At 43.5% G+C, this 25,511-nt stretch overlaps 1 protein-coding gene across 7 annotated transcripts in view; it reads right to left on the bottom strand.

The window, feature by feature from the left end:
• The window catches only part of NWD2 (NACHT and WD repeat domain containing 2), a 328,260-nt gene that overhangs the window by 79,470 nt on the left and 223,279 nt on the right, over positions 1-25,511 (bottom strand). The window contains exon 1 of one of the 7 annotated variants that reach the window (XM_056556353.1): positions 3,790-3,906. The exons of 5 other annotated variants lie outside the window; for them this stretch is intronic. Coding sequence is in view for 1 of the 2 variants with exons in the window: in XM_056556345.1 (XP_056412320.1) it covers positions 3,582-3,620 (39 nt within the window). In the remaining variant the exon portion in view is untranslated. Of the gene's footprint in view, positions 1-3,581; positions 3,686-3,789; positions 3,907-25,511 lie in introns of those variants that run through there. One more of the 7 variants, XM_056556345.1, reaches the window with a different exon arrangement.

The raw sequence follows: 25,511 nt of genomic DNA, 5'->3' as shown, positions 1-25,511 counted from the left end.
CCAATGGGCGCACGCACGGGAAGGGGCAATTGCCCCGTTTCCCCCCCCCCTGGATCTGCCACTGCATGCATTATATACACACACAATACACTGTACACATTACATAGTGTACATGCATGCTTCATACACACACACACCATACTGTATACATCACATACTGTACATGCATGCTTCATACACACGCACCATACTGTATACAATACATACTGTATATGCATGCTTCATACACACACATACACACCATACTGTATACATTACATACTGTACATGCTTCATACACACACAGATACTGTACACATTACATACTGCACATGCATGCTTCATACACACACAACACACTGTACACATTACATACTGTACATGCATGCTCCATACACACACAACACACTGTATACATTACATACTGTACATGCATCATACACACACACATACTGTACACATTACATACTATACATGCTTCATACACACACATACTGTACACATTACATACTGTACATGCATCATACACACACATACTGTACACATTACATACTGTACATGCTTCATACACACACATACTGTACACATTACATACTATACATGCTTCATACACACATACTGTACACATTACATACTATACATGCTTCATACACACACATACTGTACACATTACATACTGTACATGCATCATACACACATACTGTACACATTACATACTGTATATGCTTCATACACACACATACTGTACACATTACATACTATACATGCTTCATACACACATACTGTACACATTACATACTATACATGCTTCATACACACACATACTGTACACATTACATACTGTACATGCATCATACACACACACACATACTGTACACATTACATACTATACATGCTTCATACACACACATACTGTACACATTACATACTATACATGCTTCATACACACATACTGTACACATTACATACTATACATGCTTCATACACACACATACTGTACACATTACATACTGTACATGCATCATACACACACATACTGTACACATTACATACTATACATGCTTCATACACACACATACTGTACACATTACATACTGTACATGCATCATACACACACATACTGTACACATTACATACTGTACATGCTTCATACACACACATACTGTACACATTACATACTATACATGCTTCATACACACATACTGTACACATTACATACTATACATGCTTCATACACACATACTGTACACATTACATACTGTACAAGCTTCATACACACACATACTGTACACATTACATACTATACATGCTTCATACACACACATACTGTACACATTACATACTGTACATGCTTCATACACACACATACTGTACTCATTACATACTGTACATGCATCATACACACACATACTGTACACATTACATACTATATAGAGATGAGCGAACTTACAGTAAATTTGATTCGTCACAAACTTCTCGGCTCGGCAGTTGATGACTTATCCTGCATAAATTAGTTCAGCTTTCAGGTGCTCCGGTGGGCTGGAAAAGGTGGATACAGTCCTAGGAGACTCTTTCCTAGGAATGTATCCACCTTTTCCAGCCCACCGGAGCACCTGAAGGCTGAACTAATTTACGCAGGATAAGTCATCAACTGCCGAGCCGAGAAGTTCGTGACTAATCAAATTTACTGTAAGTTCGCTCATCTCTAATACTATACATGCTTCATACACACACATACTGTACACATGACATACTGTACATGCATCATACACACACATACTGTACACATTACATACTGTACATGCTTCATACACACACATACTGTACACATTACATACTGTACATGCTTCATACACACACATACTGTACACATTACATACTATACAAGCATCATACATACATACTGTACACATTACATACTATACATGCTTCATACACACACAGATAGAATAGATCAGTGTTTCCCAACCAGGATGCCTAAAGAGGTTGCAAAACTACAACTCCCAGCATGCCCAGACAGCCTTTGGCTGTCTGGGCATGCTGGGAGTTGTCTTTTTGCAACAAGTGGAGGCACCCTGGTTGGGAAACACTGGTATAGATACACACATGCACTTTACATATAGTCATCCACAGTAGTAACACACACACAGGCACAGTACATAGACATACACATATGTACACACACACACACACACACACATATATATATATATATATATATATATATATATATATATATCCACACACACACACACATGCTTATACACACACACACACACATATATATATATATATATATATATATATATATATATATATATATATGCAGGGACACCTACTGTAGTCAGGCCCCATGTTGTATAGCCTCTGTGGTGCTCTCCTTTCCTCACAGCTCTCTCCTCTCCCCTCCCCCTCCTCCTGCTCAGACGGCTGAAGGCTGAGAGAAGAGTCAGGGCTGAGGGAAGATACCAAGTGCAGTGGGGGTGGGGGGAGCGTGATTTTGGTGAGGTGAGAAGAACTCCAAAGCTGCAAATTAGTTTATTTTAAGAAAATGTCAGACATTCGGGGGCCCTCTTGTTTGGGTGCCTGGGGCCCGGAGCTCAAACTCCAAGAGCAGAATTGTTAATCGCTACAGGACAGGCAAGCACTGGCTGTGCTCAGGGGCCCCCAGCCAGCTCGGGGCCCCAAGCAATTGCTTGGTTTGCCTGTCCTGTAGCGTCGGTCAGGCTATCTCCCACCCATTAATTACATATTTGTGAGTCCTGTCTTATTTTCTATTAGGACAATGGGGTGTTATACATATTTTTATTTTTATTTTATTTTATCAGTCTAGATTAACACTCATAATGTGGAAAAACAAAGGTTAAAGAGATTCTCTGGCATCTCAATGTATTTTACAAAATTCTGATTAAAATAGCTGTAAAAGAAATAGAGGCACATGTTTGAGATCATGGTTAAATTAGTACTAGTGCTTTAGCAAGAGCACACAAAAGAGAGTCAGCTCCCATCTGAGCATCTACAGTAAAATGGTACAGTAACACAACTCAAATACAAAGCAGTAGTCCATGCAAACTTATAAAGTGGGGCCACCAAATGCTGAAGAGAATGGGGAGTAAAATCGTCCATTCTCTTGAACTCTCTAGTGAGTGATGCAACAAATTGTGGAAGTGAGTCAAGAGTGTAAGTCAAGTACAAGAACTGTGAGTCAGGAGCCTCATGAAATTAATCTCTATGGTCAAGAAGGTACAGATACATACAGTATACTCCAAAGAACATCCTGTAGGGACTGACCACTACAAGGTAAATGATTGTTAGTAATGCAACATGAAATCTCTGCACCAAAGGATAAATACTAGCCAAAGACAATAAATATAGTCATACAGACAAAGTCTTTATTAGAATAGTACAAATTGTTAAAACATCCATAAAATGATAGTGGCACAGTAGAATAACACCATGAAGAGCATATAGCAGGGCAGGCTGTGACTAACTCTATAGACAGACATGCTAGAACAAGAGTAAAAATAATGAACCAGAATGGTGAGTATAATAGCAGAGAGAAACAGACAAATAATAGCCAGTACCAGATGAAGAAGCCTTACCCAGGGACATGCCAAACCCCTACATATGTTTTGCTCCATCCAGCTTCCTCAGGGGGCGAGATACAGATACAGGTAAACGATCACCATATCAATGCCAAGTGTCAGCTGGAGTGATGTATAGCATGCCACCCTTGGAACACTGTCGGCCTGCTTACCCACACTAAACCAATAAACTGGGTTATAATTTGGGTAAAAAGGGGTCACTTACTTAAGTATGTCCAGTAGGTCCTGAGATATGTCCCCCAGAAGATCCTCTGCTAAATACAGTCAATCGCACACAGGAGGTGAGACTCCACTTCACAAGGATGTGGATAATGAATAATAATTGAGCGTCCGGAGCCCCACCTCCTGCGCACGATTCACTGAATTTAGCAGTGGATCTTCTGGGGGCCATATCTCAGGACCTACTAGACGTGTTTTAGTAAGTGACCCCTCGAAGGACTCCTGTTCAACCAAACTATAACCCAGAGTATTGGTTCAGTGTGGGTGAACAGACTGACCGTTTTCTTTTAAACAGTCATCATTTTCTTGAGTGATGATTCACAAGCACATGCCACATCTGGCAGTCTCAAAGTGGGGTTGATAGTCAGGTTTCCACATACTTTTTGCCATATTATGAATAGCATATTATGAAAAAACATGCCATATAATTTTGGTATTTGACATGATGTGCACCACATCATGTCAAATACCAAAATTATATGGCATGTTTTTTAATTGTCCACTTTGGAGATCAAGAAGGCACTATATTAAAAAATATATATAATTCAGGACCTGTTCATACTTGCATTGTGCTTTCCGTATCTCGGTACCTCTGGTAATGACAGCAGCACCAGATCCATTACATGCACCTTGTCACGATGCCGGCTGGCAGGTAGTGGATCCTCTGTGCCAGAGAGGGATTGGCGTGGACCGTGCTAGTGGATCGGTTCTAAGTCACTACTGGTTTTCACCAGAGCCCGCCGCAAAGCGGGATGGTCTTGCTGCGGCGGTAGTGACCAGGTCGTATCCACTAGCAACGGCTCAACCTCTCTGGCTGCTGAAGATAGGCGCGGTACAAGGGAGTAGACAGAAGCAAGGTCGGACGTAGCAGAAGGTCGGGGCAGGCAGCAAGGATCGTAGTCAGGGGCAACGGCAGGAGGTCTGGAACACAGGCTAGGAACACACAAGGAAACGCTTTCACTGGCACGATGGCAACAAGATCCGGCGAGGGAGTGAAGGGGAAGTGAGGTGATATAGGGAAGTGCACAGGTGATAACACTAATTGGAACCACTGCGCCAATCAGCGGCGCAGTGGCCCTTTAAATCGCAAAGACCCGGCGCGCGCGCGCCCTAGGGAGCGGGGCCGCGCGCGCCGGGACAGGACTGACGGAGAGCGAGTCAGGTACGGGAGCCGGGGTGCGCATCGCGAGCGGGCGCTACCCGCATCGCGAATCGCATCCCGGCTGGAGGCGGTATCGCAGCGCCCCGGGTCAGTGGAACTGACCGGAGCGCTGCAGTGAGGAGAGTGTAGCGAGCGCTCCGGGGAGGAGCGGGGACCCGGAGCGCTCGGCGTAACAGTACCCCCCCCCTTGGGTCTCCCCCTCTTCTTGGAGCCTGAGAACCTGAGGACCAGACTTTTGTCCAGGATATTGTCCTCAGGTTCCCAGGACCTCTCTTCTGGACCACAACCCTCCCAATCCACTAAAAAGAAGGTTTTCCCTCTGACCTTTTTTGAAGCTAAAATCTCTTTGACGGAGAAGATGTCCGAGGAGCCGGAGACAGGAGTGGGAGGAACAGATTTGGGAGAGAAACGGTTAATGATAAGTGGTTTAAGAAGAGAAACGTGAAAGGCATTAGGAATACGAAGAGAAGGAGGAAGAAGAAGTTTGTAAGAGACAGGATTAATCTGGCGCAAAATTTTAAAAGGACCAAGATAGCGTGGTCCCAACTTATAGCTAGGGACACGGAAGCGGACATATTTAGCGGAGAGCCATACCTTGTCTCCAGGGGAAAAAATGGGAGGAGCTCTTCTTTTCTTATCCGCGAATTTCTTCATGCGTGAAGAAGCCTGTAAGAGAGAATTTTGGGTCTCTCTCCATATAATGGAAAGATCACGAGAAATTTCATCCACAGCGGGCAGACCAGAGGGCAAGGGGGTAGGGAGGGGAGGAAGAGGGTGACGGCCGTACACCACGAAAAATGGGGATTTGGAGGAAGATTCAGAGACTCTGAAATTATACGAGAATTCGGCCCAAGGTAGAAGATCTGCCCAGTCATCCTGGCGGGAGGAAACAAAATGTCGTAAATAATCACCCAAGACCTGGTTAATTCTTTCTACTTGTCCATTGGATTGAGGATGATATGCAGAAGAAAAATTTAATTTAATCTTGAGTTGTTTACAGAGAGCCCTCCAGAATTTAGACACGAATTGGACGCCTCTATCCGAGACGATCTGCGTAGGCAACCCGTGAAGACGAAAAATGTGTACAAAAAATTGTTTAGCCAACTGAGGCGCTGAAGGAAGACCAGGAAGAGGGATGAAATGTGCCATTTTGGAGAATCGATCAACGACCACCCAAATAACAGTGTTGCCATGGGATGGGGGTAAGTCAGTAATAAAATCCATACCAATCAGAGACCAAGGCTGTTCGGGGACAGGCAGAGGATGAAGAAAACCAGCGGGCTTCTGGCGAGGAGTCTTATCCCGGGCACAGATAGTGCAGGCTCGCACAAAGTCCACCACATCAGTCTCTAGAGTCGGCCACCAATAGAAGCGAGAGATGAGTTGCACAGATTTCTTGATGCCCGCATGACCTGCGAGATGGGAGGAGTGACCCCATTTGAGGATTCCGAGGCGTTGGCGTGGAGAAACAAAGGTCTTTCCTGGAGGAGTTTGCCTGATGGAGGCTGGAGAAGTGGAAATCAGGCAGTCAGGAGGAATGATGTGTTGAGGAGAGAGTTCAACTTCAGAAGCATCTGAGGAACGAGAGAGAGCATCGGCCCTAATGTTCTTATCGGCAGGCCGAAAGTGAATTTCAAAATTAAATCGGGCAAAGAACAGAGACCACCTGGCCTGACGAGGATTCAGCCGTTGGGCAGACTGGAGGTAGGAGAGGTTCTTGTGATCGGTGTAAATAATAACTGGAAATCTTGATCCCTCCAGCAGATGCCTCCATTCCTCAAGTGCTAATTTAATGGCTAGAAGCTCTCGATCCCCGATGGAGTAGTTCCTCTCCGCCGGAGAGAAGGTCCTAGAAAAAAAACCACAAGTAACAGCATGCCCGGAAGAGTTTTTTTGTAGAAGGACAGCTCCAGCTCCCACTGAGGAGGCATCAACCTCCAATAGGAAGGGTTTAGATGGGTCAGGTCTGGAGAGCACGGGAGCCGAAGAAAAGGCAGACTTGAGCCGTTTAAAGGCGTCTTCCGCTTGAGGAGGCCAAGACTTGGGATCGGCATTTTTTTTGGTTAAAGCCACAATAGGAGCCACAACGGTAGAAAAATGTGGAATAAATTGCCTGTAATAATTGGCGAACCCCAAAAAACGTTGGATGGCACGGAGTCCGGAGGGGCGTGGCCAATCTAAGACGGCAGAGAGTTTGTCTGGATCCATTTGTAGTCCCTGGCCAGAGACCAAGTATCCTAGGAAAGGAAGAGATTGGCATTCAAACAGACATTTCTCTATTTTGGCATAGAGTTGATTGTCACGAAGTCTCTGAAGAACCATACGGACATGCTGGCGGTGTTCTTCTAGATTGGCAGAAAAAATCAGGATATCGTCCAGATATACAACAACACAGGAGTATAGGAGATCACGAAAAATTTCATTAACAAAGTCTTGGAAGACGGCAGGGGCGTTGCACAGGCCAAAGGGCATGACCAGATACTCAAAGTGTCCATCTCTGGTGTTAAATGCCGTTTTCCATTCATCCCCCTCTCTGATGCGGATGAGATTATAAGCACCTCTTAAGTCCAGTTTGGTAAAAATGTGGGCACCTTGGAGGCGATCAAAGAGTTCAGAGATGAGGGGTAGGGGGTAGCGGTTCTTAACCGTGATTTTATTAAGACCGCGGTAGTCAATGCAAGGACGTAGAGAGCCATCTTTTTTGGACACAAAGAAAAATCCGGCTCCGGCAGGAGAGGAGGATTTACGGATAAAGCCCTTTTTTAAATTTTCCTGGACGTATTCAGACATGGCAAGAGTCTCTGGGACGGACAGAGGATAGATTCTGCCCCGGGGTGGAGTAGTGCCCGGGAGGAGGTCAATAGGACAATCATAAGGCCTGTGAGGAGGTAGAGTCTCAGCTTGTTTTTTGCAAAAAACGTCCGCAAAGTCCATATAGGCCTTAGGGAGACCGGTTACAGGAGGAACCACAGAGTCACGGCAAGGGTTACTGGGAACCGGTTTTAGGCAGTCCTTGGAACAAGAGGGCCCCCAACTCCTGATCTCCCCAGTGGACCAATCCAGGGTTGGGGAATGAAGTTGAAGCCAGGGAAGTCCAAGGAGAATTTCAGAAGTGCAATTGGGGAGGACCAAAAGTTCAATCCTCTCGTGATGAGATCCGATGCACATTAGAAGGGGCTCCGTGCGGAAACGTATGGTACAGTCCAATCTTTCATTGTTTACACAATTGATGTAGAGGGGTCTGGCGAGACTGGTCACCGGGATGTTGAACCTGTTGACGAGAGAGGCCAAAATAAAATTTCCTGCAGATCCGGAGTCCAAGAAGGCCACAGCAGAGAAGGAGAAGGCAGAGGCAGACATCCGCACAGGCACAGTAAGACGTGGAGAAGCAGAGTAGACATCAAGGACTGTCTCACTTTTGTGCGGAGTCAGCGTACGTCTTTCCAGGCGGGGAGGACGGATAGGACAATCCTTCAGGAAGTGTTCGGTACTAGCACAGTACAGGCAGAGATTCTCCATGCGGCGTCGTGTCCTCTCTTGAGGTGTCAAGCGAGACCGGTCGACCTGCATAGCCTCCACGGCGGGAGGCACAGGAACAGATTGCAGGGGACCAGAGGAGAGAGGAGCCGGGGAGAAGAAACGCCTCGTGCGAACAGAGTCCATATCCTGGCGGAGCTCCTGACGCCTTTCGGAAAAACGCATGTCAATGCGAGTGGCTAGGTGAATGAGTTCATGTAGATTAGCAGGGATTTCTCGTGCGGCCAGAACATCTTTAATGTTGCTGGATAGGCCTTTTTTGAAGGTCGCGCAGAGTGCCTCATTATTCCAGGATAACTCTGAAGCAAGAGTACGGAATTGTACAGCATACTCGCCAACGGAAGAATTACCCTGGACCAGGTTCAACAGGGCAGTCTCAGCAGAAGAGGCTCGGGCAGGTTCCTCAAAGACACTTCGAATTTCCGAGAAGAAGGAGTGTACAGAGGCAGTGACGGGGTCATTGCGGTCCCAGAGCGGTGTGGCCCAAGACAGGGCTTTTCCAGACAGAAGGCTGACTACGAAAGCCACCTTAGACCTTTCAGTGGGGAACTGGTCCGACATCATCTCCAAGTGCAATGAACATTGGGAAAGAAAGCCACGGCAAAACTTAGAGTCCCCATCAAATTTATCCGGCAAGGATAGTCGTAGTCCAGAAGCGGCCACTCGCTGCGGAGGAGGTGCAGGAGCTGGCGGAGGAGATGATTGCTGGAGCTGTGGTAGTAACTGTTGTAGCATAACAGTCAGTTGAGACAGCTGTTGGCCTTGTTGCGCTATCTGTTGTGACTGCTGGGCGACCACCGTGGTGAGGTCAGCGACAACTGGCAGAGGAACTTCAGCGGGATCCATGGCCGGATCTACTGTCACGATGCCGGCTGGCAGGTAGTGGATCCTCTGTGCCAGAGAGGGATTGGCGTGGACCGTGCTAGTGGATCGGTTCTAAGTCACTACTGGTTTTCACCAGAGCCCGCCGCAAAGCGGGATGGTCTTGCTGCGGCGGTAGTGACCAGGTCGTATCCACTAGCAACGGCTCAACCTCTCTGGCTGCTGAAGATAGGCGCGGTACAAGGGAGTAGACAGAAGCAAGGTCGGACGTAGCAGAAGGTCGGGGCAGGCAGCAAGGATCGTAGTCAGGGGCAACGGCAGGAGGTCTGGAACACAGGCTAGGAACACACAAGGAAACGCTTTCACTGGCACGATGGCAACAAGATCCGGCGAGGGAGTGAAGGGGAAGTGAGGTGATATAGGGAAGTGCACAGGTGATAACACTAATTGGAACCACTGCGCCAATCAGCGGCGCAGTGGCCCTTTAAATCGCAAAGACCCGGCGCGCGCGCGCCCTAGGGAGCGGGGCCGCGCGCGTCGGGACAGGACTGACGGAGAGCGAGTCAGGTACGGGAGCCGGGGTGCGCATCGCGAGCGGGCGCTACCCGCATCGCGAATCGCATCCCGGCTGGAGGCGGTATCGCAGCGCCCCGGGTCAGTGGAACTGACCGGAGCGCTGCAGTGAGGAGAGTGTAGCGAGCGCTCCGGGGAGGAGCGGGGACCCGGAGCGCTCGGCGTAACACACCTGACATCCTCCTATGACCCCTTTTTATATAGTTATTTATTCCTACATGATCCCCTATCATTGGATATGTTCCTTTGATCACATCACTCTTGGTATGCTCTAAACACAACAAAACCCAACAAGGTATCTGTGAGAAAACCCCACAAAATATCCAGTTCTAGAAATCCTGATCCCGGTTAATCTAGCACTGATGACCATGCTTTGTCCCAAGTCGCTAAGATCACTAAATGTTCTAGCAAAAATGGATTCACACGGAAACTGATCCACAGAAAATGTGTTCATTGGATCTCATACTGAACATTGGGGTACAGGTCTAATAATTTCCATACAGGGAAGTTCCAAAAAGAGCAGGTGTCTCTAATAAATTGAACAATCAGTGTATATGTGTGAGTATACATACTGTGGGAGATTAGCTTCATAGAACCAGTCAAATAGCAGCAAAAGCAGTCAGAGACAGGGACACAGTAGTAATCTTTAAAACAGGTCTCCTGTTTTTATTTTTGAGTAACAAAAGAAATAAACCCTTAATTCAAAATAAATGTTGCTTTTTCAGAGCTAGCTACACAAAATCTTCTTTCCCAACAAAACAGTCACCAGAAATGTGTTAAAGGGGTACTACCGTGGAAAACTCTTTTTTTTTTTTTTTCAAATCAACTGGTGTCAGAAAGTTAAACAGATTTGTAAATTACTTCTATTAAATTTTTTTAATCCTTCCAGTACTTTTTAGGGGCTATATACTACAGAAGAAATGCTTTTCTTTTTGGATTTCTCTGATGTCACCTTCCAATACATTTTATGGGCTGTATACTACAGAGGAAATAAACAAATAGACAGCAGAGGTCAGCAGAGAGCACTGTGGTCATGACATCAGAGAATTCCAAAAAGAAAAGCATTTCCTCTGTAGTATACAGCCCATAAAATGTATTGGAAGGATTAAGATTTTTTTTAATAGAACTCATTTACAAATCTGTTTAACTTTAACTTTATGGCTCCAGTTGATTTATAAAAAAAAGTTTTCCATGGGAATACCCCTTTAAACAATGTAAAGGTCCCTTTTTTGAAGCTGTCCACCTCAGGACTCCAATTCTCATTTCACAGCCACTTGTTTTTAACAGCCACTCAGTACAGAAGTTGTTACACCTTGTAAGCCAAGTATTAATCGGCTTCAGCACCTGTGCTGACTTGGGGCCAACCTGAAAGTCTGGACTGGCGCAGGAAAGGGATAAAAGACCCCACTACTAAACCCCCCATAGAAATACAGGCCCAATAAAAGGACTTACTAAATTCCCTAGCAAGCTTATTTTCATTCAGGATTTTAGCTATATCCTGGATTCCCCATATCTCACCTAGCTTTTCCTGGTGTCCACATACAACAGGCACCTTGGAAAAATAAAGCAATCTCTGATCATTCCTGTCACTGTCTCACAGAGAATGTATACAGTGGGGGACATGTATCATTATTTGTGTATGGTAGAAGCAGTTTACCCCTTTTCCCAAATTCTAAATTATGTGCAGAAGCGCAAAATTTATCAATCAAGCGCAATGAGCTTCATAAATTGTGGGTAAATGTAGAAATCTCCTCAATCCACTCTTTGGAAAAAAGAATCGATGATTTAGAGCATCTTGCTACGTTAAGTCCAAGATGGCTTATATTTGCGCAAAAAAAAAACAGCTCTTGCGGCAACATTTTTGGTGTAAAGGAAAAGTACGCAGTTAATAAATCCATGTGTACTATAGATGTCACTCCAAGGTACCACGATTAGGCCACATCTGGAGGACATGCTCTACCAAAATGTGTGCAAATAAATGCGCAAAAAAAGGGCTTGCACAAAATTTTGCGCAAAAAAATACACACAGAACAGGGGTAAAATCTTTCATACATTTCCCCCAGTATGTATGAGTATCTGTGTATATGTGTTCAGTCATGACCTCACACTCTGCTTTCAGAACTGGGATCATACCCAATGTTTACTACAGGGCGCCATGATTACTTCTCACTCCCCTGGAGTACAAAAGTATGCAACAATATTATGTTACTTCATTTGTGGTACTGTCGGCTCACCGAATTGCTTCTACCCAAAAGAAGATGACAAATTAAGAACAACACTGCACTAGGAAAGCCTGTTAAGCCACTGCACGGAGCTGCTTCCCACACACTTGATCATTATCTTTCATTAGAAGACAAAAACAAAAGCTTATAAACAATGAAACATCTAATAGTGAAGATATTGTCAGCGCACAATCCGCTCTATTAGCTCTCTACACAATTACTAGACACTGTAATTTGGTGCCAATAACAACTACTGATTTACACATAGTTTTAGTCTTAGGCGTAGCACTGAGTGTCTTACACCATCAGGATTATAATTACTAATAATTGCCAGGCTACAATTACCTCCACTGTGTAGATCGGGGGAAGCATGGACCACATCTGTCGTACAGCATGCTTGTTTATTCAAGGATCTCATAGAGTAGTGCTGTATGCACTGTAAGGACACGGGCGCCATTTTTCTTGTGCAGCATTTTAGGAAATTCATAGTTATCTGTATTAATCACAGAATCAATATAGCATACGGCAGAGAGAGTGGAAATATGGAAGTCGTAATTTACTGCAACAGCAGCGACATGATTTTATACTCCCACTAAGTGCATTCTATTGATCTCCTCATCTGTATTACACCAAGCAAGCAATTCATTATGTTTCCTGTTTAATATATAGTTCTAGGAGTTTAATAAAAGTGGGCAAGTAGATTCCTCGAGGGGTTGTCCAGCAATAGATTTTTATTTTTAAAAGTGCTCAGGCTTGGCTGAAAACACACAAAAACAGACTGATCTGCCCCGATACCCTGCTGCTGCTGTTCAGACTGTGCCCGGTACATGCTGCTCACTATTTCCTAGTCAAAATGCAAGGAAATCCCTGCTCATCCTGTCAATGGTTGGGATGGGTCAACTCTGTGGCCAGTGATTGGACACTTCATTGTGTCCAGACAAAGAGCCGGAAGGAGTGAGCAGCTTGGACCGGACACTGTCAGAGCAGCAGCAGTGAGGAATGAAAGCAGGTCAGTACACTTTTTTGTTCACCCCAGCCTGGAAACTTTCAAAAATAAAAATACATTAAATCCAGATTTAGGATTGTAGATAAAAGCAAACAAAAACTAAGTGGGGCATTTACTAATATCTACTTAGTGTAAACTTTGACACTATGCAAATGGACCAGATTTCTCGCAATGGCTAATGCTGTTGGAAATCACATCTGTAGTCTTTCTATTTGAAGTTTGCACTGTTTAGTCTAAGTTTGTATCAATTATAAATTAGCTTACTTTATGGTAAAATAGTTCACCAAAATGCTGCCACTTTTTTGGCGTATAACATTGTACTTAAAAGGGTACTCCGCTGCTCAGCATTTAGAACAAACTGTTCTGAACACTGGAGTCGGCGTCTGGAGCTTGTGACGTCATAGCCCGCCCCCTCTTCTGTCACGACCTGCCCCCTCAATGCAAGTCTATGGGAGGGGGCGTGACGGCTGGCACGCCCCCTCCCATAGACTTGCATTGCGGGGCGGGGCGTGATGTCATGAGGGGGCAGGAATATGACTTCACGAGCTCCCAGCACCGGCTCCAGTGTTCGGAACAGTCTGCTCTGAAAGCTGAGCAGCGGAGTACCCCTTTAAAGTAATATAATTTCTACCTCTACCACACCCCTTTCCAGATAAGTAACAAAATCTTGTCAGACGAAAAGCGTTTTACTGTTCTCTGAATTCTAGACCAATCTTTCTGAAGGAATGGCACATTTCTTGTAAAGCAGCCACTGAAATACAAACTTGGCATTACATTGTGCCCATTCTATCATATCCTTAGGCTCTAATATGAGCAACCCCTAAAAGTTTTTTTTAGCAGAACCTTATAAATCTTTTTTTTTTACTATGTCAACAAAATTAAAAACTTTACAAAGTGCTTGTTTTTCTAACTTTTGGACTGTCTGAGGGATTGTTTATAGTTTTTTTTCTGGGAAGTGAGGTGACCCAAATTTTTTTATTTATGGCGTTCACCATTTGGGATCAATAACATCATATTTTAACAGTTCAGCCATTTCTGCATACCAAATGTGTTAATCTGTTTTATTTTTAAGTGGGATTTTTTTTTATGAAAAATTGATGAAAGGGATGACTCAATTTAAATGAGCACTGTCACAATCAAATATGTTTTATATGTTGTACATTTTGGTAATGCATCAACCTTTATAATATACTTCATGGCTTATAAAAAAAAGACCACTAGGGGTCCCTATACCATCCAGAACATAATCCTGTCTGGCAGCAGCATCATCTTTGTCCCAGCTGAAGCACAGGCAGGGACAGAGTCAATTAATTGAGTGTGGGACTATCCCTCCTATGTACTCACTCCTGTCCTATCAGACTGCAGCATTAAAACAGAGAGGAGGGGGTTGTAGAGCAGCCTACAGTGATTGGATGAAGAAACGCAGCACAGCACAGCAGACTCAGGGAGAAAGTGAATGCATGGTGAGTGAGGGCGGGCTCAATGCTTGCCTTGGACACACCCCTTCCTGAGCAGTGGATGTCAGAATGAGTGAGCAGCAGAACAGAGAGATTTGTTAGCCAAATACAAAAGTTAGACACATAAAAAGACATAAAGAATATCTGCATTACCTAATATATATATATATATATATATATATATATATACATAGATATATGCATTATTTTTTTCTGTGATATGATAGGTGCGCTTGAAATTATTTTAGTTTTCTTATTATTTGTAAAAAAAAGTTACAATATTTTAGTCCCCCCCTACTGAACGTGTATATTAATCTTTTGATACAACACACTGCAAAACTATTGTTTTACATACTATAGTAGTGTAGAGTATTGTAGAGGACTGTCAGATTGGTGATCTGCAAGTACAGTTGTTTGCCAGAACCACGGTGCATGTACACACAGTAAAAAGTAAAAATATGTCATAGTGACCTGTCAGAAGTCTTGACCAGTGGGGGTCCTGGTGCTGAACCAACTAAACCTTCAGCAATGAGAGTGGTGTATAGATTTATAGAAAGGCTATAGAAGGTCCGTAGCAGGGTAGGTCTCTTCCTATTCAATGTACTTTAAAGAAACCGGTCACTAAACAATGAGCAGCATGAAACACTGACAGGCTCCTTTATCACGACGATCTATGATGTGCTCCTAATGGTACCATAAGGTCAGTATGTGACATAAACAAGCCTTTAGTGGACCCTTCTCCATTATAATAGCTTGCGTGTCCAACCAAGAAGTCGTTTTGATTTCCAACCAGTGAATAGACACATTTAGGTCCATTTCATGGCTTCTGCCTTCATGTGGTTTTGCTCTACGTAGAGAATGCTATTTTACAGGTGGTCATTTTGCCATCAACAGTGAGGTCAATACATTAAGCTGTGAACACAATTGATTTTTTTTAAGATGTAATCCTCTAAATTCTAAGACAGGAACAATTCTGTCGAGTTTACCAAGCTATGACAAATGCCTTCACCCCCTTGGGGGAATTACAGAGTACAACCAGGCATATCTATATAACCAAACAAAATGAATCCGCTGCCCTGGAAGATATGATGTGCTTTGGAGGTCATGGAGATGGATTACAGAAAACAATCTAAAATGTTACAGATTCACAACACTTTACTAGAGAAAAAAGTTCCCATCTAAAAGACAAAAAAAAGGATAGCAAAAAATAGTCTGTAGGAAACAGCATAAATCTTAAAGGGGTTATTCAGGTTGTGTGTGGTATAGTGGCTTAGTTCCATTAAAAATGAATGGTACCAAGTTGTAATATTACACAACCTGTGGACAGGTGTGATGCTGTTTAAAAAAAAAAAAAAGAAATTAGCTCTGTTTTTCTATGCCTGAGTAACCCCTTTGATCCATTAAATAATGGATCTTCTCTCAATACCCCCCCCTTAATTCATCCAATAATGGACCATCTCTCAATTATTTCCCTTTTATCTAGTCAATAATGGACTTTCTCTCAATTCTCCCTTTTAATCCAGTCAAAGGACCTTTCCCCAATACCCCCCCTTTAATTCACTCAATGATGGACCTTCTCTCAATTCTCCCCTTTTAATTCAGTCAATAATCAACCTCCCCCGCTCCCCTTTAATTTAGTCAATAGTGGAACTTCTCTCAATATTCCACATAAAGGGTATGTTCACACTGCGGAATTTCCACATGTATTCCGCAGTGTGAACATTAGCATCTGGGTGAATGGGTCTTGCGCGAGACCCATTCACACTGCAGATTTTCAGCAGCGGACAATTCCGCTGAAATTGTTCAGTGCAAAGAAAGAACATGTTCATTCTTTTCGCGGAAGTCCGTGAGCACTGCATAGCCATCAATGGTGACGGGGCAGTGCCGCGCGTTCCTACCGCCGCCGCTGGCTGCCAGACTGAATCTCCGTTCGCTGAATTCTGCGAGCGGAGATTCAGCTACAAATCTGTAGTCTGGAAATACCCTAATTCAGTCAATAATGGACCTTCTTTCAATACTCCCCCTTTAATTCACTCAAAAATAGACCTACTCTCAATTTTTCTTTAATAGCTTCAGACAATATTTTGCACAATAATATGCCTTGATAAATAAGCTGAACTCAAAGTGTTCCCCTGCTTTGACCCCCCAAGTGATCAGCTGGACTCTGTTAGAAAACCTGTCAGTAAGTGGACAACCAATGCACCCTTACTTACTGGTCAATTTTCATTTTTCTTCCTAATTTGTCAGAGACATATCTCTTTAAATTTTCCATCCACAGACCCATATGAGGGCCTTGTTTTTTGCAGGACCAATTTAACTTTGCAATGACACCTTGTATGTTACCATAAAATGGACAGAAAAGCAAAATAAATCATTTTTTATGAGGGGAAATTAGAAAAAGTTAAAAAACATTTCAGCAACTTTTGGAGTGTTTTTGTTATTATGCAGTGCACTTTCTAGTAAAACTGACATGGAATCTTTATTCTGTAGATCAACACGATTAAATGAATACTCATATTTACATAGTTTCTCTATTATTGTACTATTCTGCCCCTAAAACTTTTTTTTTATATTTTTTCGTATAAGGGGTATTTTTTGGGGCCATTATCTGTAATTTTTTCTGTCATATTTTGGTTTTGATAGGACTTTTTTCATTGCCTTTTCTTAAAAAAAAAAAAAATCAGCTATTCAGTTGTATGTTTTTTTTTTAACCTTTAGGGTGTGTTCACATGTGCATATTTTTTTCAAATATTTGCTGCTGCAGATTTTGCAGCCCATTGACTTCAATGGGCAGCAAAATCTGCTACAAAAAAAAACTGCAGTAGAAAATACGCACATGGGAATGTACCCTTACGCTGTTTACCGTGCAGGATCATAAATTGGATATTTTAATAGTTCGGACATGTGACAATACCAAATGGCCCTCATTTACTAAGAGTGTTGTGTAGTTTTCTTTGTGGGTTATAATTCCCTACAATTAATTTTCTACGGTATTTACTAAGGTTTCCCTACATTTTCCACTTTCCCTACATTTTGCTTTTTTTTACACATGCTCTGATCTGTCTGGTTTTCCTCAGCTCAAATTCACCACATTTTATGTGGAAACATTAGTAAATATGTTGGGTTTTTGTGAAAATGTAGGGAACATGTCCCTTTTCGGAGACCACACCTCCTTTTCCTGGCGGCCACACCCCTTTTTTGGGTTTTCTTAGCAAAATGGAGAGTTGGTCAGGCTTTTTTCAATTCTGGCGCAAAATCTGGCACAGACAGAATTTCTGGCGCAATGCGACAGAATCTGGTGCACAACCCGACAAAACATGTCCGGTTTGCAATAGTAAATGAGGGCCAATATGTTTATTATATTCATTAGTTTGTTAACTTTTTTTTTTATGAGAAAATGGCTGGTGATAAAATGTTGTATTGTGTGTGCACGCGTGTGTGGGGCTTTTATACACTGTATACCTTTTAAAAAAAATATTACTAATTTTTACACTTTTATATGGAATCATTAGAGTACAATGAACTGTTCAGTATTATGTAATAACATGGTACTGATTAGTACTACTGACTTGTACAGCCTGCCTAAGCAAAAAGTACAATAAGACTGGAGATTCTGTGTGAGACTCATTGGACCCACCGAACTCACTGACATCTGACATTTTTCCTTTAGATGCTATGATCTGCATTGATCACAGCATCCTTATGGTAACTGAATGATCTTCACCTGCTGAAGTGAGTGCAGCTCCTGAGTAATGGTGGGGGGGGCTAATCTATATATATAAAACTCAACGTGTGTGTGTGTATGTATGTATGTATGTTCCAGCATCACGTCCAAACGGCTAAAAATATTAACATGAAACTTGGCACACATCATACTTATATGTCAACAACAAACATAGGATAGGTCATTTAACCCTTACTCACCCCCATTTGCCAGGGGCGGGGTTTATGTTTAAAGTTCCATACAAGTCAATGGGAAATATATGTTACTGCATAACTTCCAAACGGCTGGAGATATTTTGATAATACTTGGTCACATGTTACTTATATGTCCACTCAAAATATAGGATAGTTAATTTAACCCTTAACTACCCCCATTTGTGAGGGTCGGGGTTTTTGTTTAAAGTCCCATGCAAATCAATGGGAAATGTATGTTCCCACATAACTTCCGTACGGCTGGAGATATTTCAATACATGGTACACATATTACGGGTCGGGATAGGAGGTCGGGATAGGAGGACGGGATAGGAGGTCGGGATAGGAGGACGGGATAGGAGGACGGGATAGGAGGACGGGATAGGAGGTCGGGATAGGAGGACGGGATAGGAGGTCGGGATAGGAGGACGGGATAGGAGGACGGGATAGGAGGTCGTGATAGGAGGACGGGATAGGAGGTCGTGATAGGAGGACGGGATAGGAGGACGGGATAGGAGAATGGGATAGGAGGATAGGATAGATGGACTGGATAGGAGGATGGGATAGGAGGACGGAAAAGGAGGATGAGAAAGGAGGACGGGAAAGGAGGACGGGATAGGAGGACGGGATAGGAGGACAGGATAGGAGGACGGGATAGATGGATGGGATAGGAGGACGGGATAGGAGGACGGGAAAGGAGGACGGGAAAGAAGGTCGAGATAGGAGGACGGGAAAGGAGGTCGAGATATGAGGAAGGGAAAGGAGGACGAGATAGGAGGACGGGATAGAAGGTCGGGATAGGAGGTCTGAATATGATGACGGGATAGGAGGTCGGGATATGACAACAATATATGAGGACGGGATATGAAGTCAAAAGCTTCCTCCTTTGTTTATTTTCCTCCCCAACAAGGATTAGGAAGGAAAAACCGGGCAACGCCGGGTACTCAGCTAGTGCTTTGGATAAACAAGGCTTCTACATGGTGCCAGTCACATGGTTACATGAATTGTATCATGCTAACTTACAGCTTATTGGCCCATACCATTCAATCAGACAGGCTGTCCAGCACCTTCTAAATCCACAATGCAAAGCAACCTATTCTCCCCATAGCATTGCGGGGCAAAACCCTTGCAAAACTTCTGATAACTGAATTTTAAACAGGGTTCAATTGCAGTAAGGTCACATTGTTCACATGACACTTACTATGTATCCAGGAAGAGCCCTCTGAGGTCAATGACTTGAAGCATCACATGAACAATGTATGTGATGTCATAGCAGCACTTCCATAGGAGATATGGGTGGAGTGGCCGCACTGGAGTCAAGGCGAATTTACGGCTAAGTAAAGTTTGGATTTTTTATTTATTTATTTATTTATTTATTTATTTTATCTCATAAGTTTTTCTTTTCTTTTTTTTTTTTTATTAACATTTATTTTTCTTCATTAATTAACCTGCAGTAAGATATTAGGGGTTCATCATAAGTACTGCAATGTAGTTTAAGTGGTAAGCCAATAGCAAAGTATTTTTTTTATTTCATATTTCACTTGGATTATAATATTGATTAATATTAATTAGTTTTTTAGCTTTCGAATATGCAAACTACTGTATGTACAGTCTATCCTGGTGGCCACTAGATGGCGATATGGCAATTTGTGTACAATCTTTATTTATTGTTTTCTCTTTTGTATCATTCAACAAAATCACAGCAATTCTACATAAATTCCCACTTCCCACCATCAAACACTTGATTCTTTTTTTGAAAGTGATAAAATTCTCACTAATTAACAAAGAAACAAAGGAGATGATATGTAAATGAACAATCCCGCAATGTGAGGTTATCTTTGTAGTTTTAAGACAATCAGGATCATTATGTTGTGCATATTATATACCCGGATGAGATTCTTTTTAAATGTTCTGTATAAAAAAATAAATCTATACGGATACTATATGGATACTATGATAATTGGTGTAATTAATTAATTATTATAAATTGATATAGAACTGTACTCTAGAGTGAAAAACCCATATAATATTATATTACACCAGGGACGTGCACAGACATTTTGGAGGGCAGGGGCTCAAATAAAATAAAGGGCACTTTTCATTATATATATATATATATATATATATATATATATATATATATATATATAAAAATGTTAGTAAAAGCCTTACATTTGTTTAAGGGGAACTCTAGTACAGAACATCTTACTCTCTCCTAATCATGGGATAGGGGATAAGTATCTGATTACAGGGGATCCGACCGCTGGGACCCCTTTCTATCTCCTGCCCAGCACCCCGGCTCTTCTCATGTATGGAGCGATCTAAGCACCGGGCATGGATTCCTGTCGACCACTGCACAAAGCAGTGGCAAACACACCCCTCCATGTATCTCTGGCTCCCCCATGTATCTCTGGCTCCCCCATAAAGATACATAGAGGGACATGTCGGCCACCTCTTCGCGCAGTGATCGACAGTAATCCATGCATGGTGCTTAGATTGTTCAATACATGAGAAGAGCCGGGGTGCTGGGAATGAGAGAGTGGGGGAGGGGGGGTCCCTGCCGTCGGACTTTGTGGATAGGGGATAAGATGTTCTGTATCAGAGTTCCCCTATAACAGAACACAATTCCTGAGGTAGGAGCCTCCGTTGTCATGTCAGCTAAATAGGACCCTGCATCACCCCACGTATGTCCTGATCAGCCCCCCCTAAAACCCACTGGCACCAGTAGTTTGCACTTTTAGATGCCCCAATAAAGTTTGATCACAGCATGTAAAGTGTTAGTGCCGGATAGTGCTGTGATCGCCGAGGTCTGGCATTAACTGTGTTCTGGCTGCTGATAACAGCCATTACTTACCGGCATTGAAGCAAATTCAGCTCCAGATCTCACTTCAAAGTCTAGTAGCATCCTCTAGATGTTCAAAAACTACCGTATTTATCGGCGTATAACACGCACTTTTTAGGCAAAAATTTTTAGCCTAAAGTCTATGTGCGTGTTATACGCCGATACCGCCCCAGGAAAGGCAGAGGGGAGAGGCCGTCGCTGCCCGCTTCTCTCCCCCTGCCTTCCCTGGGGTCTAGAGCCGTGCTGCCGGCCCTTCTCACCCCCTGGCTATCAGCGCCGCTGCCCGTTCTATCCCCCTGACTATCGGTATCGGCGCCGATAGCCAGGGGGAGAGAAGGGGCAGCGGCACCCATTGCCGGCGCCGCTGCCCTGTTGCCTCCCCCCATCCCCGGTGGCATAATTACCTGGGTCGGGTCCGCGCTGCTGCAGGCCTCCGGCATGCGTCCCCTTCCTCGTTGCTATGCGCTGCACGGCGCGGCGCATGACGTCAGTGCGCCGCGCCGTGCATAGCAACGACGCAGGGGACGCACGCCGGAGGCCTGCAGCAGCGCGGACCCGACCCAGGTAATTATGCCACCGGGGATGGGGGGAGGCAACGGGGGCAGCGGCAGCTGTCGGCGCCGCTTCTCTCCCCCTGGCTATCGGCGCCGGCAATGGGGCGCCGGTACTGATAGTCAGGGGGACAGAACGGGCAGCGGCGCCGATAGCCAGGGGGAGAGAAGGGCCGGCAGCACAGCTCTAGACCCCAGGAAAGGCAGGGGGAGAGAAGTGGGCAGCGACGGCCTCTCTCCCCCTGCCTTTCCTGGGGATGTATCGGGGTATACACGCGCACACACGCACCCTCATTTTACCATGGATATTTGGGTAAAAAACTTTTTTTACCCAAATATCCTTGGTAAAATGAGGGTGCGTGTTATAGGCCGGAGCGTGGTATACCCCGATAAATACGGTATATGTATGCGATAATAAAAATGAACTATATAAGTTGAATTTCAAATACAGACTGAAAACTGTAATACTATTACTTCACATTTGACAGGTTACACTGTCATGAATGATACCTCCAAATGTCTGCTGCAGCTGCACTAGGACAGCAGGCTCTTTCCCTGTATATGAGGGTCCCTACCTGCAGCCATCTCCGTCTGATCAGCGATCTGCTGTTCCATGCCGGCTCAGCAGGCTGGAGCAGCAGAACGCAGATAACACTGATCAATGCTATGCTATGGCACAGCATTGAACAGTGTATACAATCAGAATATTGCATGTAATAATTCCCTATGGGGACTAAAAAATGGTGTAAAAATAGTTAAAAAATTTTGTTAATAAATGTGATGTAACCCCTTTCTTAATAAAAATTTGATTCACCCCCCTTTTTCCATAAAAAAAAAAGTATGTAAACATAAACATACATGGTATCGTCGCATGCATAATAGGGGTCAGAAGATGACAAATTTAAGCATACTAATTTTGGTGCATGTAGTTATAACTTTTTTAAGTAATATAATAAATTGAGAGTCTGAGGAAGCATGCCTATGCGCACGTGCATTGGCTGTCACCCCTTCGTTTGAGCCATGTCCTTGTGTGTATTGAGCACCTTGCACTTTGTTGCATAAATAAAACGGTTTTCGTCTACGGCAGTGGAGTGTGATCAGTCTTCTTTACATTTATATAATAAAATAAAACCTACATAAATTGGGTATCCTTGTAAACGTATGAACCTACAGAATAGACAAAAGGTGTAATTTTTACCAAAAAGTGCTCTGTGTAGCACATAAAAAAGTTCTCATATAGGTCTGTTGGTGGAAAACCGATACGATTTTTAGAAAATGAGGAGGAAAATACAAAAGTGCAAAAAAGGAAAAACGCTTCTTTTTTCTGTTAATGTTTACTTATCCATATGAGGGCTAATTTTTATGCCGTGATACATAGTTTTTTATTGGAATTTTTATTCACTGTTTATACTTTTTTTCTCATACACAAAGTTATCAAAAATTTGCAATTCTGGACTTCAGATTTTTTTTTACTTTTATGCTATTGACTGTGCGGTTTAATATTATATTTCAATAGGTTGGACATTTCCTCACGTGGCGATACCACATGTTTATTTTTGTTGTTTATTTTGTATTACATTATTTAATTTGAAAAATGGGAAAAGTGGGGGTGATATAAACTTTTATTAGGGAAGGGGCTTATTCACGTTTATTAACACTTTTTAAAAATATTTTATTTACTATTTTGTATTACCACCTTTAGTATTTGGGGCAACAATGCACTACAACTCCCAAGTGACAACCCCCAGCATGTAAAGTGACAATGCACTACAACTCCCAGTATGTAAAACTACAGTGCATTACAAGCTCACAACCTCCAGCACACAAGGCAAGAAGGCACTACAGACTGTGTAGTAGCTTCTTGTTTTGTTTGCTGGAGGTTATGAGCTTGTAATGCAATGTAGTTTTACATACTGGGAGTTGTAGTGCATTGTCACTTTACATGCTGGGGGTTGTAGTGCATTGTCACTTAACATGATGGGGGTTGTAGTGCATTGTCACTTTACATGCTGGGGGTTGCAGTGCTTTAACCTTTTGCATATTAGAGTCTGTACTACAAACTTCAATACGTAAAGTGACAAAGCACTACAACCCCCAGCATGTAAAGTGACAAAGCACTACAATCCCCAGCAAAGCACTACAACCCTCAATATGCAAAGGGACAATGCACTACAATCCCCAGCATGTATAATGACAGAGCACAACAACCCCCAATATGCAAAGGGACAAGGCACTACAATCCATAGCATGTATAATGACAAAGCACTACAACCCCCAATATGCAAAGGGACAAGGAACTACAATCCCCAGCATGTATAATGACAAAGCACAACAACCCCCAATATGCAAAGGGACAAGGCACTACAATCCCCAGCATGTATAATGACAACGCACTACAACCACCAATATGCAAAGGGACAAGGCACTACAATTGTTGTAGTGTTTTGTTCCTTTGCATACTGAAAGTTACACACACAAAAAATCACTAAATTAAAACTATTACCGTGGCAGGCAGGGCAGAGGAGATTACTGGAGACACTTCAGGAATACAGACTCCTCTGCTGTAATGCTGCGGGGGTCACGTGACCTAGCAGACGTGCGCACGTCTTTTACCCAGGCAGCCCCTGCCCTCTAATGTAAGGCTCTGGATAATTAAGAGGAAGAGGACTCCCAGAGGCCTTGGGATAGTTCAGGTACTGGCCGGACTTGAGATAGAGAGCGAGCAGACCGGAGGGGGAGGGGAAAGAGACGGAGGGGGGCTTGTCGGGGTTGGTAATTATGTTATGTGAATCCAGAGTTCTGCTGACAACCTGTGGAGGTTGCGCTGCCCTGACTTGGGCAGTGCTGTAGATGTTTATTTAAAAAAAGCCTATGTGTGCACGTCCCTGTATTACACAATTGAACACCTTCATGTTTTTATAGTCTTGGGAATTGCACATATAAGCTGTGAGGATTTGTGTGATTATATGTTACCACCATATTGTACTGGGAAATATAGGCACAATAGTCTGCATTTTCTGTAGTGGTCCTTTCAAACAATGGCCAAAAGACTAGTTTGCAGATTTATGCCCTCTGAAATGTATTGGCAAACAGATTGATGGCAGCAGAGGCGTAGCTTGTAGCTTCTGGGCCCCCGATGCAAAATCTGCAACAGGGCCCCATATGCCAATTATTTTGATGGTTTCTAATGGAGCAGATGTACTTTGGGGCCCCCTTAGGCTACCTCTGCTACCTCTATAGCTACGCCCCTGGATGGCAGACAGGGGTGTATACACAATTCATGGGGCCCCATAGCAACAAATACCCAGGACTCTCATGAGCAGTGAGCAGGGGCCATCTTGGCTTGTTAATAAAACAGCTGATCATCACTCATCATTGGCAAGCTGAGTCCTAAAGCAGTGGGGGAGGTGGGCAAGCAGGAACACATAACCAGTTTGGGGGGAGGCATTGAGGTGGAATATGCTAACACATTTAGGCCCCTATTTTCCATAGGCCAGATAGCAGTTGCATGGTCTGCGTCCATGGGCGTTACGCCACTGATAACAGACCAGCATATAGATTATGTGATGGTTCTCATAATCCTGCATTTAACCAGATGCATTTATATTCTGATGGTTGTTT

Source organism: Hyla sarda, chromosome 1, assembly GCF_029499605.1.
Source record: "Hyla sarda isolate aHylSar1 chromosome 1, aHylSar1.hap1, whole genome shotgun sequence".
Taxonomy (NCBI): domain Eukaryota; kingdom Metazoa; phylum Chordata; class Amphibia; order Anura; family Hylidae; genus Hyla; species Hyla sarda.
This window is presented reverse-complemented; position numbering and strand designations above follow the sequence as displayed.